The following is a 17,685-nucleotide window of genomic DNA, read 5'->3' as shown; positions in this document are numbered from 1 at the left end:
TCGTGCTCTTCTTCTTCTTATCACTTCGTTATTTAGGCTCCGATTGCACATTAACTTAAAAATTGCTAAACACACGCTAACACGAGCAGCATCCTTTTTTATTTCAGCAAACACAGTGCGCTGCGTCTGACGTCACGTCTTCTTCTGCACATGCGGGTCACTTCAGGGCCATATACGGTTCACACATGAGACTGATGGCAGTCGCATTTAAATGACAACGTGAACAACAGCGCAAAAAATCGGATTTCAGCAAAAAATCCGATCTGAGCATTAAGACCTGCAGTGTGAATTAAGCCAAAGACATCCACATAAGTAAAAATTTGCAAATATTTATATTACTACTGGGCAGCTCAGTTAACTGCAGTAGTGGCCTGGATCACAAATGATATTTTTTTTGCAAAGGTGGAAAAGGACTACAGACTATTTAGATATGTAATTTAAGATTGGTCAACTAATGTGTAATATTAATATAACATTGATGTAACTTGCTTTTGTGATTTGATGTACAAATGTTTCCTCCACAAAGAGAAAGTATGACATTTTGTTTTTTTTTCGCTTCCCTCATTTGTGAGGGGTTTGAATGTTGGGGATGGGGATGTTCTGTAAAAATATAAAAATCATAAATAAAAAGTTACAAAAAAGACCTAAGATAAGGAACATTCTGTAATACGCCTCCTGTATTGATCCAAACTCTCAATAGCTTCCTGTTTTGAGTATCTTCTCCATTCATCTGGTATCTTTCCACTCCCCTCAAATGTTTTATTGTAGTATTTTTCCAGATCTCTCTGGAATCTGCACACAAACCACTTCCAGTAGATCTGTTCAGAGAGATCAGGTGTGATACTCCAGACTGCATAAACTCCTCCTGCTCTTCTGTATTCTCTGTATTTAAACCACTCATCTGATACACAAAATGTTTGATTACTTGCCACTAAACCTGTGCAAATATCAGTACAGAGATTCACAGTTTTTATGTAACACCATCCATTAATTCCTCTCACTCTGTGGAACGGAGCACAGTGATCTCCATCATGGTTTTCTATGGTGTTTGTGCAGATGGCTCCACAGAACGGACACTGAACCCAACAGCACTGACAGAAGAGATCAATCAGAAGCTCATCTGCTCTGAACTTGAGGTCCAGTTTTTCATTAAATGACCATGAGTTGAATATGCTGCTGATGTCAGACATTACAGCAGTAAGTTCTTGTCTTATCACATCTTCTAGGAGGTTGAAATCAACAACATCATCATGTCTGACTCCACTGAGGTGTTTTTCAGAGAAGATCAGCTCATCTGAGATCTGCTGTGAGAAACTCTTCAACCACAAACCAGCATCTCCTCTGTTAACCTGAACATGTTCAGTAGATTGATGAGCTGCTCTCATGATCTTCTGCTGCAGGAGTGTAATGTTCTCCTTCATCTTGAGTAAAACACTGAGACTGAACCGATCAGTGATGTACCGCCTGACTTCATCTCTGATGAAACTCTTGAAGTGATCTCTGGGTTTATGAATGTAGTTCATGTATTTGTTCAAATCCTCCTCTTCTGCCAGTGTCTTCAGGATGTGTTTCTCCAGATTTGCTCTGTTTCCATTGAGTGATTCACAGTTTGATCTGATTTCATCTGTCAGATCTCTGGCAGTCTTCTTGTAGACGCTCTGCTCGATGAGCTCTTTCAGTTTCAGACAGATGATCTCTCCAAAAATAACAGCTGATGCAGATCCATGACAGTATTTCAGGAAAATACTATAGTACTCTTCTCTCTTCTTCTGAACATATATTACAGGATCATTGGCATCTCTGAACAGTCTGTGTTGGTCAGTGATCATGTTGTTTGATCTCTTACAGACGGACAGAACCAAATCCATGAAGAATTCATTCTTTAACACATATCTCACTCGTTCCTGATGATCTGTTACACTTGTCTTGATGTAATCTATGAGTTGTTGAATGCAGCTGATGTTGTAGCCCATCTTTGAGATGTTAAATGACTGAATAATTCTGTCTGTCTGCTGAACAACATCTGAGACTAATGATCTTATTTGAGCTTCATCCTCTGGAGACAGTTTAGCTGTTCGGAAAACATCCTTTAGAGTCCATTTAAACCCACTTTTTTTGGACTTTCTGAAAATAATATATTCATCATAACTCTGCACAGTGAAAATATCTCTGCTCTCCCTCCAGTGATCTACAGGAACACTTTGATAGACGTCACTGAGGATCTCTCTCACATCTCTCATTATATCAATGTCTCTGATTGCAGGAGCGTCTCTGATGATCTTCTTCACACTTTGTTCCCAAAACAAATCAAACTCTTTCTTCAGTGTTTCTTCATCGATTGTTTTGTCTTTGAATTTTAAGGTGAGTTCTTTGCTCTTTTCATAGAGAGTGTTTTCATGATATCTCCTCTGAACATCAATCTTTTTCTTCAGGTCTCGCTGCTGAAGAACCTCATTTAATTTCCTCTTTGTTTCTCTCACAATGTTTTCCTGAAGCTCTTTGATTTTGATTTCAAATGATGTTTTCCACTGAATCAGTATATCTGCATCTCTGTCTTTCTCAAAGAATTTAGACATTGATTTTTTCACTTCTTCGCTTGTCTTCAGTTCTCTGTGAAGATCAGTTTCTTTAACTTCATGAATCACATCATTTTCTATTTTATTGTGTAGTTTGTTCTCAGTTTCCATCATGGCTCTGCGGAGTCTCCAGGACCACTTCCTGTATTCTGTCTCCAGTTTCCTGTAAGCTGAAATCTCCAGAGAGTTTCTGAAGCTGAAGACGAATCCTTCATTCAGTAAAGCCTCCCAGAGATCTTTAATACGGTCTTTTAGAAGAGTTAGCATCATTCCATCAGACTTTGAGGCATGAGATATAATAGTTTTCTTCAGTTCTTGAATGTTCTCACAGTAGTTTGGGTTTGGTGGAGCCATCGGTGGGCTTCCCTCCCAGAGCTGAGCGAAATACTTCACATCTTTCTGAACATCACATCTAATAACATCACTGAAACATTCTGCATCACAGACTTCTTCTTCAGCAGCGAGTTTAGTCATCTCATCCAGTCTCTCCTGCAGTCGTCTCCTTCCCTCCATGTTTTTCTCTCCAGCTGTGACGTCTGAGATGTTCTGATGCACAAACACACAGCTGGGATTCAGTCTGACCTTCTTCATCCTCATGAAGAACTGAACAACAATCTGAAGAATGTCCTGCATCTCAGCTGGGCTTTCTCCAAAGATGTTGATCAAGGTCAGATTTCCAAGACCAACAACAAATGTGGCCAATTCATTGTCATGATGTCTTGTTGATCTTCCAGCCAGTTCTAGAGCTCGAAGACCCTCAGTATCAACAACCAGAATATAGTCAGTGTTCATCTGTGTTCTCATCTTGTCTGAGACTCTGACCAGCTGCATGAAAGCTCCTCTGGTTGTTCTGGCAGCACTGACGGCAAACTGGAGTCCAAACATGGTGTTCAGCACGGTGGATTTCCCAGAGCCTCGAAGCCCTAAAACTGACAGCACAAAGACTCTCTGGTCTCCCAGTTTCTGGATGAGTTGATCTAGAACAGCAGAGATCCAGATCACAGGAACATGAGCAGCATCTCCATCCATCAGCTCCAGTGGAGATCCAGAGATCATCATCTCTGCTGCGAGACTCGGGAGAGAAGAGAAGTCAACCTGCAGGTCTTTCTTGTTCTTCTTCACAGATGAACATGATTCATAGATCTGACCGATCTCCCTCATGATGTGCTCCACACCAAAGACTGCAGCTTGAAGATCCTCAGATATTCTCTCAAGTTCAGTTTGTTCAGCTCGGAGTTGTTCAGATTTATCATGTTTCTCTTTCAGTTTCAAGACTGTTGACCACTTTTCATCATATTTGTGATGTAGAGCAGAAAGATCAGCTGATATATGTTCATCCAGGAGGATTCTGAGCCATTTAAGGAAAAACATCTTCTCATTTGCAGCATCTGAGTTCATTTCTTTGATAAAGCACTTCATGAACTCACTGATGTCAGATTCATGTTGCTGTTGGCGTATTTCCTTCATCTCTGAGTGTTTTCTTCTGATGTACATTTCTGTCTCATCTGCTCGAGGTCGATGTAGTTCTCTGTTCTTCTGACTCCACTGATGCCACAGTTTCTCCTGATGAGGCAGAAATGATTCTTTGATTTCTGTCAGATCTTTCTTCTCCAGTAAACTCATCATCTGCTGTGCTGCTGCTCTTCCTCTCCTGCAGTCTTCATCATCTTCCTCATCTACTCTGATGTCTGAGTGTTTGGACACATCTTCAAGTCTGAAAGTGTGAGAGGAGTCTGAGAGACAAGCATTTATAACTCGTCTGAGTTCTTCAGATACATCTGACTGATTTCTGTCTTTCAGACCAATCTTGTATTTCCCTTTTCTCATCTCAGTTACAGTAGATTCATCCTCAGTAAAGAGACAAATGAGTGGCTTTGAGTCCTTGTACAGATTTTGTATCGTTGCTGCATGTCTGTTGTTCCTGTGCAGTCGTGGCAGAAGAACAACATTGACTGAGCTCATGTCAGTGAGGATCTGCAGCTGTTTCTCATGGTCTCCTGCATCACCGTGTAGATTACAGAACGCTACACACTCAGTGAATTGATCTGTGTCTCTTCCAGACGGACAGAACCAGGTGATCTCCACCACTCCATCCATCAGTTCTCTGGTTCTGCTGCTGTAAGGACAGTGTCTGTGGAAGAACGTGTTGTGTCTCTCATTGATCAGACGGTTCATCAGCTGAGACTTGGAGGAAGACACAGAGCCAAACCTGAAGAAAAACACCATTGGAGTTTGTGCTCTGTAGATCGGCTGGGTTTGACTGATGAACTCATTGTTGGTGTTTCTGATCTTCCAGCTCTTGTGGATTTGTCTGAATGTCCAGAGAGGAAACTCAATCTGTCGTGTGTCTGGATCAGGAACAAGCAGAGGCAGAGCGTACTGACACTGGGACAGTTTAGTGACCATCAGCTGCTTCAGGAAAACATCAGCACGATGAAACACAGCCATCTGGACATCCATCGGGTGAATGAGGTCAGACTGACTGGTTTCTTCATTAGACAAAGATTTTTCATTAAAAATATCTTCTTCATCGTCAGATGAGTCAGTGTCTCTTTGCTGTATTTGATGCTGTTCATTGTTCTGTTTAGTTTTAATGTATCTTGCTCTGTAGTTCATCATCAGTAGTTTCTGTAGGAAAGTCTGAATCAGCTCTTCTTCAGCACAAGACTCATGAGACTGTAATGAATGTTCAGTTATCTGAAGAACATCTGCAGCTCTCAGTTTATTGTGGTGTTTGTCTTCAAGATGAAGTCTGTCAAATACATTCTTCTGTTTGTTTTCTGCTCTGACTTCTGCTGGTTCAATGTCCTTGTTTGCTCTCTGTGTAAGAAACAATAATACAATAAGTTAAAACATTAGTACAATTATTATTATAATCATTACAAGCAATAATTAATTTCTGTTATTCAGTGTCAATACAGATTTAAACAGACTTGACCTTTCTTACATTTTAAAATAATGTAATCATGAATATAATACAATAATTATCTGAATTTATTAATGCAACAATTATATATAGTCATAAATATAATAAAGAGAAAATGCCTGTTCTTTTGAGCTCAGTCATGTTGTTCAGTTCATTTCTACATTACTGTCTGCAGAAATATTTATTTTATTTAATGAGCGTTTTACTGACATAAACTGTGAAGTTGAGGTGTTTAAAGGGTTAAATTGTCATAAATGAATATTAATATCTTGTCTTCATGTTTCTCACCTGCAGTGAATGATCAGTTTCAGAGCAGATCTTCTTCTCTTTCTCTCGTTCATATTCCTCTCTCCACTCCACTCGTCTTCTCATCAGTTCTTCTTCATGCTGTTCTTCAAGGAGTTTCAGTTTCTCTTCAAGAGTCTTCTGCTGATCTTCTCTCATCTTTCTCTCTTCTTTCAGTCTCTTCTCTGAATCCTCTAGCTGTTCTCCTCTCTCTCTTTCTATTCTCTCTTTCTCTCTGATTATTCCCTCCATTTCACTCTTCAGTCTCTCATTCTGTTCATCACAAATCTGTTTTTCTCTCTCTCTTCTTTCTTTCTGTTTCTCCCATTCCTCTCGCTCTCTCTTCATCTCCTCTTTCATCTCTCTCTCTTTCTCCTTTATTTGTGTTTTATATTGTTCTTCTCTTCTTTGTTTTTCCTCTAGTCTCTGTTTCTCCTGTTCCTCTCGTTCTCTCTTCATCTCTTCACGCAGCTTTCCGTCACTCTCTTCTTTCTCTTTCAGTAGTGTTTTATATTGTTCTTCTCGCTCATTAAACTCTTCTTCTCTTCTTTTTCTCTCCTTCTCATTATGTTGTCTTTCATTCTCTATTCTGTTCATCAGTCTGTCTATTTCTATCTGTAGATTTTCTTTTTCTTTCTTTGCAGTCTCCTTTTCTTGCCTCATTTCATCTTTAAACATCCCTCGTTCTTTTTTCATCTCATCTCTCATCTGCTCCTGTTCCTTCATTTCTCTTTTATATCGCTCTTCTCTCTCTCTGAGTTCCTCTTCTCTTCTCTTTCTCTCCTTGTCCTGATTCTGTCGTTCTTCTTCCATCATCATCTTCAATCTCTTTCTCTTCTTCATGTTTCTTCATCAGTTCTTCTCTTTCTCTGTTCAGTTTCTCCATCAGGATCTTCATCTGGTTTTCTTTTTCTTCATGTTTAAATTGAAGATCTTCTTTCTCTCTTTCCATTCTCTCTCTCTCTTGTTTCAGTCTCTGATTATATTCATCCCAATCTCTTTGTTCTTTCTCTCTTCTTTTCTCCTCCTCTTCTTCTCTTCTCTTCTTTTCCTCTCGTATCTTTCTCTCTTGTTCCTCTCGCTCTTTAATGTCTCTTTTATATCGTTCTTCTCTCTCAGTAAATTCTTCTTCTCTTCTTTTTCTCTCTTTGTCACGTTCTTCTTCCATCATCATCTTCATCCTCTTTTTCTCTTCTTCATGTTTGTTCATCAGTTCTTCTCTTTCTCTATTCACTTGCTCCACTTTCTCCATCAGTATCTTCATCTGTTGTTCTTGTATGTGTCTCTCCATCTCTCTGAACATCTTACATGAGTAGTAACTCCCTCCGTTCTCTTTCACCATGTTGTCTATCTTCTGCAGTAGATCAGTCACCTGTGTTCGGTCTCCAGTCTCTTTATTATTGAACACATGATATCTGTTTCCACACTCATCAATCAGCTGATTCAGAGCAGATCCAGGTTTTCCCAAACACTGTTCAATGGTTTTGTTCTCCAGAAAGTCTCCTCTGGTGAAGAGCACCATGGTGAACATTAAAGATTTCTCTCCAAACGTCTCCTGGATGATCTCCACAGCTGTTGCTTCTTCTTTAGTGAATCGTTGTCCTAGATTGAGCACAATGATGAACACATGTGGTCCAGGCAGGATCATTGGGATGCTGTTGCTGATTTCTCTCTGGATTTCTTCATTACTGAGTTCAGTATCAAACAGTCCTGGAGTGTCGATCACAGTAATGTGTCTGCCGCTGATATCAGATGTTTCTCTCTGACACTCTTTAGTAACAGACTCTTGAGATGTTTCTGCTGTAAATGCTTCTCTTCCTAAGATGGTGTTTCCAGTTGCACTTTTCCCAGCTCCAGTTTTTCCCAGCAGCACAATCCTCAGATCATCTTCTCTCTCTGTTGAACCTGTAAAAGAAGAAATGCATCAGTTTCACAGCCTAAATCTTTTTTCCTCCACAAATTGATTCTGTAACATTAAAGAGGTCTGCTGTCTGTTTGTTTAGTATTTATGTAGTTTTGTGGGGTCTGGAAATGCACTGTGAAGAAGATAACAAATGAGTTTCACTATGAGCTGCATGTTTAATATGGATCAGGAAACATGACAGAGATTTACATTTTTGAACCTGAATTACTTTGTGGCATATTTCATAGATTTAAAACATTCAGCTTCGCTGCTCCAGAGCATTGTAGTAGTTCAGTGATTGGCCAAAATGATCAGTTTGAATATTGTAATAATCTTCATTTCCTGTGAAACACTTGACCTTTCGACCTTACTTTTGTACAATCAGAATCAGAATGTAAAATACAAATGTATAAAACTCTAATATAGAATTAAACTCTACTGTAGTACAAAATTCAATTTCAAAACATGCTCTGTAGTTGACGATGTTCTGCTCGTTACCTTGTGACAGTAAAGGTGTTTCTAGTGATTGAATTTTCTTCTTCATGTCTTCAAATTTCAGCAGTTTCTCCATCTGAGCCTCCAGAAACATCTCTGTGGAGAAAAACTCTCCTCTGTTTTCTTCCAGAATCTGCTCGATGTTCTCCATCAACACAGACACTTGTGTGTTCAGGTCAATGAACTGATGTCTTCCTCCAAATATCTCAATAACAGACTGTGTTTCTTCATTTAGTTCTGCTGTCTGATGATCTGGATTCTGCTTTATGAGGATCATGATGTGTTTGTTGATTCTTGAGCTGAAGATCCTCTGGATCTCCTCTATTTCTGCTTTATCTTCATTATTAATTGGAGCATCAGGAATAATGAGGATGAAAGCATGAACTCCAGGATGACAGAGAGACACACAGCGGAGAGTCTCCCGCATCACTTCCTCCTCTGAGAGACCAATCAGAGCTGGAAGCTGTATTACACTGATCTGATGATCATGAAGCTCCACGTCTGATCTTCTGTCTGTCTGCTGCAGGATCAGATCTGATACGGAGGATTTTAATGTGCTATCACTCCCGCACACAACCAGATTCAGCTTCACACACTCTGAAACTGATAGAAGAAGATGATTAAAACATGGTCATGTACCAATATAAACATCACATATCATCACACAATATCATCCATTGTGAAATACTGTGAACCTTCAGCACAATCCAGGTGCCGTCCATCATTCATCTTCACAATGTGCTCAAGCGTCTGCAGAAGATCATCAGGAGAGCTGCTCCTCTGAAGACTGAAGTGTCTGTTTGCACATTTCTGAAGTATTTTCTGTAGGACGTCACTGGTTTCTGTGGGCTCTTGTGTTGTGAGCACCATGGTGTGTTGATAAACGCTCTCAGAGAAAGAGTCCAGCACCTTCTCCACACGCTCCTGATCTTCTGCTGAACACGGCTCATGTTTGAGGAGCAGAACGATCACATGAGGTCCTGGATCAGACAGAAACACACACTCTCTCACTGTCTGTGTGATCTGATGATCTGAGATGTTCGTCTGGAGCAGCTGAGGACTGTTGATGATGATCACGCGTCTGTCCTTCAGTCTTCCTCCGACTCTCTCTACAACATCTGGAGGAGCTTCACTGTCAAACGCTGCTCGTCCTAAGATGAAGTTCCCCACCAGACTGTTTTCTGACACGCTCGAACCCAGAAGAACAATCCTCACTGCAAAGAGTCAAAGCAGACATTCAGTGTCCACAATCCTCACATCATACAGTAACACATGTGATATTTAACATGTTATGATGCCAGGATCTTCATCTTAATCCAACATCACAGATCAAAATAAGCAGAATCCACCAGCAGGAGATACATTTAATCACTTGTGTTTTGATTTGGAGAAATTGTTTATATTTTCCACCCATAACTTCATATATTTATGTAGATAAAGACTTACTCATAGGAGGTTTTTCCATACTCCGTCTTCTCCTGCGAGGAGGATTGTGGACGACAATCACTGTATGAAACAAAATACCTTCATCACCCAACAGAAAACATCTTTGAACAAATTATTAAAACATCAAAACTGGTCGAAGTGCAAGTCTGAGATGCTTAGAAGTCGCATCAGAATAAATATGTTTGGAGTTTGTTGAGGAGATGAAAATAATTTTGATAATTTTTACTAAATATGCAAAAAGAAATGGATTTGAAACGTAAATAAAGTGCTTCAAGAAATGTACATTTTATTGACAGAATTGAATGAAAATGTTGTTTTAGAATCATTTTAAACGATGCTGTGACTGATGTTCACCCGTGGTATCTGAGGCTGACATGCTGATATTCTGTTCTTTCTTCAGTCTTCAGCTGATCATCTTCTCTGAAGCGTGACGTCTGTCTGATCATCGTCCTGTAAGAGATTTTAGTGTTTTTAAACAGTCTCTGTTCATTGGTCCAGACTATATAAAGCTCCATCACTGTTCTGAAGCTTGTGTGTGTTGTTTGTCGTTCAGTTTTCTGTTTAACTGCAGTGTGACAAAAGATGAAAGTGAAACTATGATGTTTCTGCTGCTCATACAGTTATTACATTCATTAATGAACTAAAGTCATTATTTAATGTTGCACGTCACAATTAAGTTTCATATAACAAACATTAAAAGAGTATATGATACCTGTATTTTGAGATTTCATCATGTAGACGTTTCTTTCCATGTTGATAAAAATGAAAACAGGAAGACGTTTGCAGGAAGAGGCGTTCACTTTATGAAGGAAACTAACATGTTTATGTCTTCCGGGTCTGATAACAAGAGCAGGTCAAAGTTCAAGCCTGAGGCATAATGTGAATAAATGGCAAAGACAACAGCAGCTGAACATAAAGATACTCAATGACAAAAATAGATGGAGGAAAATCAGTCTATTTGAGACATAGTCCTTATTTTAATTATTCATTTATGAAGTTATTGATGCATTTGCTCTGCTCATAAACAAGGCGTGAAAGGACCCTTGCTGTCTATGAAGGGTCTGAGAGCTCTCAGATTTCATCAATAATATCTTCATTAGTGTTCTGAAGATGAACGAAGGTCTTACGGGTTTGGAACGACATGAGCGCGAGTAATTAATGACTGAATTTTCATTTTTGGGTGAACCATCCCTTTAACTTACACTGGAACTTTGGAGTGCATCACAAATATATATATATATATATATATATATATATATATATATTTACAATTAAACAGTACAATCGAACCATTAAGTCAATACAGTTATAAAAACAAAACAATGAAAAGTATACAGATACAAATGTGTTGCCAGGTTAACACACACACACACACACACACACACACACACACAGTAATGAATTTACACCTTCAGAGAACACATATATAGGGTGAATATATAGAGATGTAGTTTTCACTGATTTAGGATGAACAGAACATTGGATAGTTTCCATATACTCTTCTAGATCAACTCTGAATAAAGAACAGAGAGATTTAGAGCCAATACATTTCTGTTTATTTATGTGAAATTTAGCTAGCAGAAAACACTAATTAATTAAGTTATATTTTCATATATTCTCTTTTGAGCAGTTAAACAGTCTGAAGAAAACATAAAGAGAAGTAACTTACAAAATGATATTGGATGAACATAAAAAAACACAACTATAAAGATAAATATAACGAGACATATAACTAAAGGTTTAATAATCACTCAAACTCTGGAGAAGAGTGAAGTTCACTATAATAACTTTAGCTTGACTTCAAAGCTCAAATATAAGAAAGTTTTCATTTGTGCTGCGTTTCATCAATACACAATATGCATTTCTGTAATTTCAGAGTTTTTATAAAACTTAAAATTGATTAAAAAAATAAATAATGTGTAAAGGTTTGACAGCCCTGTTGACAAAAAAAAAAACAGTTTGTAATGGCTTTACTGGTTATGATGGGAACTGCACTGGTTTTGGTGACTGTAATGGTTCTGTTGGTCTCCTTCTATTGGTGGCTTGTTAAAACCAATACATCCCAAAACACACTACAGAAAACCATTTTTAATGGTTTTAATGGTTAAAAGTTGATGGTTTGTATTTGTAATGGTATTTATAGTGGAAACCATTAGATTTTCTGTGATGGTTTTTTGCTTGTTTTTGTTTTGTTTTCAGCAGGAAAAAAACCTGCCTCGAGGTCGCGTCACATGACAACTTTTCCAAATCTTTCCACTTTGCTGTAAGTGAACTGTAGTTGATCGTCCAGAAGGGGGCGGGTTTTCTCCTGGCGCTCTTCATGAGTTCCCTCGAGAGCTGGATGAGGAACTAGAGGAGCAGAACTTGTTGAGATGATCAGACCGGAGCTCTCGCTCATCCGCAGCACATCGTCCGATCATCCAGATCCGTTCAGCAGAGCGTCGCGATGATGCTGCGCGTTTTATTCGCTCTGATGGTGTTCGCCGGCTCGGTTCAGGCGGATAAACGCGCGGCGGAGATGAAGACGAGCCTGATGGAGTCACCATCATCATCCTCAGCGCTGGAGCTGAACGCCTCCGCAGCGCATCGCGGTGATGATGAAGACGCACGCGCGCCGAGAGTCCCGCGCGGCTCCAAACACAAGCAGCAGCGCGAGCGGAACGCGCACCGAACCCCGCGACCGCATCCCGACCCCGACGCGTTCTTCACCACGCCGCGAGCGTTCAACGGCTCGCTGCGCGTCCACAACCCGCTGTTCCCGCTCACGGAGGAGTCGTACAGCGCGTACGCCGTCATGCTGCTCGCGCTCATCGTGTTTTCCGTGGGCATTGTGGGTAATCTGGCGCTCATGTGTATCGTGTGGCACAACTATTACCTGAAGAACACCTGGAACTGCGCGCTGGCCAGCCTGGCGTTCTGGGACTTCATGGTGCTGTTCTTCTGCCTGCCGGTGGTCATCTTCAACGAGCTGACCAAGAGGAGGCTGATGGGAGATCTGTCCTGCAGGATAGTGCCTTATGTGGAGGTGTGTGACCAATCAAATCACCAATCAGTTAATTAATTAGGCAACCAATCAGGCAGTCTGTTCATGTGTGACCCAGGACCACAAAACCAGTCATAAGGGTCAATTTTTGGAAATTGAGATTTATGCATCATCTGAAAGCTGAATAAATAATCTTTCCATTGATGTATGGTTTGTTATGATCGGACAATATTTGAAAATCTGGAATCTGAGGGTGCGAAAAAAATCTAAATATTGAGAAAATCACCTTTAAAGTTGTCCAAATGAAGTTCTTAGCAATGCATATTACTAATCAAAAATTAAGTCTTCATATATTTACGTTACTAAATATCTTCATGGAACATGATCTTTACTTCACATCCTAATGATTTTTGGCATAAAAGAAAAATGGATAATTTTGACCCATACAATGTATTGTTGGCTATTGCTACAAATATACCTGTGCTGCTTATGACTGCTTTTGTGCTGCAGGGACACATATATCTAACATACACACATCTGTCTGTCTACTTACATAACAAGAATATGTTCTAAGAACGTTAGCAAAACGTTCCCGTAAATGTCGTTTTTTTAAATGTTTAAAAAGTTTTTTTTTTCTTGGTTATACAAACGTTAAGGACACATTTCATTTTACAAACATTATGGGAACGTTCAAACGTTTGCAAAATGGTCAAATAAAACGTCTGAATAACCAAGAAAAAAAACTATATATTTTTTTAAACATTTAAAAACTGGATGGTTTGACCATTCTGAGAAGATTTAGAAAGAATCCATAATGGGAACATTAGCAAAACTTCCTGAGAACATATTTTGTTAACGTTTTGAGAACATTATTAAACACCAGATGATGTTGCTATGATTGCTTTTCATAACTTTGATAGAACATTCTGAGAAAATAAAGTATCATATATCCATCTGTTTCTTGAAGTAATAAAGTTTCTGTAATTCAAGAATATGTTGTAAGAACGTTTTGCTAACGTTTCCGTTAAGTTACAAAAACTTTCTAAACATTCTCTGAAAGTCCAAAATGTCATTTTTTTTTTAAAAGTTGTTTTTCTTGCTTATTCAAACGTTAAGGGAACATTCCATTTAACAAACATTGTGGGAACGTTATTTTTTAATGTTCTATGAACATTAGCTGGGTATCTAAACAAAAAAAGTTTAATTTATTCATCTGTTTTTTTTTGAAGCAATAAACATTTTCTTCCATGTCTAAGAAACATGCTAATACCAGAGTACTTTTTTTAAGTGAACAGACTAAATAATTTTTCCCACACTTAATATCAAATTGTAAGAAAACCAGCCATCGTAATCAATCAGAGTCGGTGTGTGGCATTGTGGGTAGTTTCTTGAGTTCATTTTCCAACCTCCTCTTTACAGCACCAGCTCTCCTGATTGTCATGTAAATGAGATCTCCGGGTAATTAGCGGCACTAATTGGGCTTATTAGCGTGTTGAATGAGTGGTTAGAGTGTGTTTTAATGGCAGGATTGTCTGCGGAGAGTGTTTGCCTGTCTGTTGACCCACTTCTGTGGCCCTAAAACATTTTATTATACGGTAGTAAATTAACATATTAGATTAGATGCAAATCAAATCAACATTCTGTATAATATGCACTGTCACTTGGGAACATCGGCCCTTATTTATATCACACTTACTGACTAGTGATGGCGTAAAATGGTAAAATTGTGGTACTTTAATATATATATACCATAGTATTGAATGATTGCATATTCATATACCATGGTACTTAGATGGTTTTCCAATGTATTTCAAAGAATACCTTGGTACTACATAGTATATGCTCAAAAAAATGTGGATATGTGTCCAAAAACAGTATCACCATTATGTATATTCAAAAAACATAATCATGGTATCCAAAACCATGGTATTACTATGGTAGATGTCCATAAAACATGGTTTTACCATGGTACATGTCCAAAAACATGGTATGAACATAGTACTGTAGATGTAGTAGATTTCCAAAAAACATGATATAACCATGGTAAATGTCCACATAAATGTGGTTTTACTATTGTTCAAAAACATGGCATTACCATAGTAGACATCCAAAGAGAAGTGGTATCACCATGGTAAATGTCTAAAAAAAAAAACCATGTCAGCTTAGTAGAGATCCAAAAACATGTTATCACCATGGTAAATGTAAAAAAAAAAAAAAAAGAAAAGCTTTTGTTCATAAAATGTCCATAAAACATGGTATAACCGTGGAAAATGTCCCCAAAAATGTGGTTTTACCATTGTAGAATTTCAAAAACATGGTATCACCAAAAAAGATGTCCATAAAACATGGTATTATCATGGTAAATGTCCCCAAAAATGTGGTAGATGTTCAAAAACATGTCATAACCACAGTAGACAAAAAAAAGGGGTGGTATCACCATGGTAAATGTCTAAAAAAAAAATGTCAGTATAGTTGAGATCCAAAAAACATGGTATCACCATGGTAAATGTAAACATAAAATAAAAAAGATAAAATCTCAGTTAAAACACTTACAGGTTGAGATCAGAGCACTTACTAGTATTTTTTTAAATGCACATACTGGAATAATTGTCTGTAATTTCAATAACTTTTGTAATACATTCTAATCATTTGGGGCAGCAAATTCAAAAGCAGAATGACCATAAGTAGTTTTCTTTCTAGGAATAGCCAAGGAAATATAATTAGATTATCTAGCTGTACATATATTAAAATGAGGTTTCAGCAACTGTTGAAGATGTATTCAGGTAATAAACCCATCAGAACTTTACATGTCCATAAAACATGGCATAACCATGATAAATGGTCCCCAAAAATGTGGTTTTACCATTGTAGATGTTCAAAAACATGGTAGACATCCAAAAAGGAGTGGTATCACTATGGTGGTAAATGTCTAAAAAATAAAAAAAAACATGTCAGCATAGTAGTGAGATCCAAAAAACATGGTATCATGATTGTTTGGTAAATGGGAAAAAAATGTTTTACCATTGTTCATGTCCATAAAGCATGGTATCATCATGGTAAATGTCCAAAAAATATAGTTTTACAATGGTATATGTGAAGAAAAAAACTGTATCCAAAAATGTAGTATTACCATAGTTAACTGCAGGTCGTGTGATCACCTTTATTTATATAGCGCTTTTAACAATACAGATTTTGTCAAAGCAGCCATTGTAACACCGCTGGATGAGGAGAGTTAAACGCAGAAACGCAATTTCCCGTCAGTGTGTATGTTGCTGACTAGTGTTTGTTTGACGTGTGTTTCAGGTGACGTCTCTCGGCGTGACCACGTTCACTCTGTGCGCGCTCAGCATCGACCGCTTCCACGCGGTGACCAGCGTTCAGCCGCGGCCGCGGCAGGTGGAGTCCTGTCAGTCCATCCTGGCCAAGCTGTCGGTGATCTGGGTGGGATCCCTGGTTCTGGCCGCTCCGGAGCTGCTGATGTGGCGTCTGGAGCAGGAGGTCTCTCCGAGGACGGGTCTGCCGGTGGACACCTGCGGTCAGCAGCCGTCCGTGACGCTGCCGGAGACACTGTACTCGCTGGTGCTGACGTACCATCAGGCAAGAATGTGGTGGACCTTCGGATGTTTCTTTTGCTTGCCGCTGCTGTTCACCGCCGCATGTCAGCTGCTCACGCGACACGTTGCGGACGAAAACGCCAAGAGCATTCGTCCGTCTTCTTCGTCGTCTTCATCATCTTCCGCATCTTCGTCTCCAAAGAAGAAGCAGCGGCGAGAGCGTCAGCTGACCCGCACAGTGGTGGCGTTGGCGTCTGTTTACGCCGTTTGCAGTTTGCCGGAAAACGTCTGGAACTTCGTTCTGGCTTACGCGGGCGTGGAGGTGGGCGTGGCCACGCGGGCTCTCCTTGCTCTGATTGGCCAGTTCTTGATGTTCGTGCGGGCGGGAGCGACGCCCATCCTGTTGCTCTGCATCTGTCGCGCTCTCGGCCAGGCGTTCATGGACTGCTGCTGCTGCTGTTGCGACGAGTGTCTTCCAGATCCTTCGTCGTCGACGACGTCTTCGTCTACTAACGCTACGGCTGTCTCTTCGTCCCTGTCCTCGCCCGTCTCCGTCCAGGAGGAGAAGCTGAAGATCGTGTCGGGAACGTCACCCGCGGTGTTCTTCGATAAAGTGAAGGACGGTCCGGCCGAGCTGATCATCGGAACGCCGTGTTGATCTCAGTGTCCGTTTATAAAAACTGTGAATGAAATATCGTCCATCGCTAACACTCTTAAAGGGACAGTTCACACAAAATTGATCATTCCGTTGTCATTTAAATGTTCCAAACCTGTTTTATTTTGTGTGCAGAACACAAAAAAATGTGTTAATAAATTATCACAATACTTTATTAAATTAAAAATATTATAAAATAAAAATTATATAAACGACAGGATTATCATGCCGTCACTCACCGCTGGATGAGGAGAGTTAAACGCAGAAATGCAATTTCTTGTTCCTTCGTCTACGTCCAATCACAATCTTGTTTTCTCTTGATCATGTTTAGTGATTTAAAATCCTCGATTAGTTGCTGTATTTCAGTCTGTAAGTCCGTTTTCTTTATAGATCCATCACTTCTACACTACAGAAATACAAATTGTGAACTTTATTGTATTTCATTGGAATTAATAACTAATATTTTGTTTATCCGTAAACATTGTACTGCTGGATGGACAGTTGCGGCAAACTTGAAAACAGTGTATTTTTATGCACTTAATTAATTTCTATCTTTAAATTGTCAGTGTTTAAAAATGAAAGTATGGTTTGGAAAACCAGAAATCGTCTTTACGGATCAACCTTTATATGCTAAAGTTTTGAAGATGAAATGTGTTTTGAGTCTGTCTCACATATCAAAGACTATCTGATTCTCTCTGCTGGAATTAAACGACTTGTGCCCGTTTACAAACTCTCAGCAGAGACAAACGACGAACTATGAGAAAATACTGAAGAAACTTTGCAACCTTAACACGTTAGATAGTAATGATTATAATAGCAAAGTGAACCAATGTAGCTGAACAGATTGTTAGAATCAAATCTT

The 17,685-nt window shown here is 39.2% G+C and overlaps 2 protein-coding genes across 2 annotated transcripts; one reads left to right on the top strand and one right to left on the bottom strand.

Annotated features, from left to right (window-relative positions):
• Positions 1-309: 309 nt before the first annotated feature.
• Positions 310-10,550, bottom strand: LOC131531308 (interferon-induced very large GTPase 1). The gene is made up of 8 exons (XM_058761998.1): positions 10,344-10,550; positions 9,986-10,081; positions 9,632-9,691; positions 8,881-9,399; positions 8,189-8,788; positions 6,943-7,692; positions 5,791-6,149; positions 310-5,396 (listed from the first exon to the last, which is right to left on the bottom strand). Exons 2-8 carry the CDS (start codon positions 10,005-10,007, stop codon positions 645-647), a joined length of 7,062 nt encoding a protein of 2,353 aa, XP_058617981.1. The 5' UTR covers positions 10,008-10,081; positions 10,344-10,550; the 3' UTR covers positions 310-644.
• Positions 10,551-11,554: 1,004 nt separating this feature from the next.
• Positions 11,555-17,069, top strand: gpr37l1a (G protein-coupled receptor 37 like 1a). Its single transcript, XM_058761919.1, has 2 exons — positions 11,555-12,656; positions 15,918-17,069. Exons 1-2 carry the CDS (start codon positions 12,078-12,080, stop codon positions 16,824-16,826), a joined length of 1,488 nt encoding a protein of 495 aa, XP_058617902.1. The 5' UTR covers positions 11,555-12,077; the 3' UTR covers positions 16,827-17,069.
• Positions 17,070-17,685: the final 616 nt, after the last annotated feature.

Source organism: Onychostoma macrolepis, chromosome 22, assembly GCF_012432095.1.
Source record: "Onychostoma macrolepis isolate SWU-2019 chromosome 22, ASM1243209v1, whole genome shotgun sequence".
In the NCBI taxonomy this organism is placed as follows: domain Eukaryota; kingdom Metazoa; phylum Chordata; class Actinopteri; order Cypriniformes; family Cyprinidae; genus Onychostoma; species Onychostoma macrolepis.
Note: the sequence above shows the minus strand (reverse complement) of the source record. Positions and strands in the feature narration are given on the sequence as shown.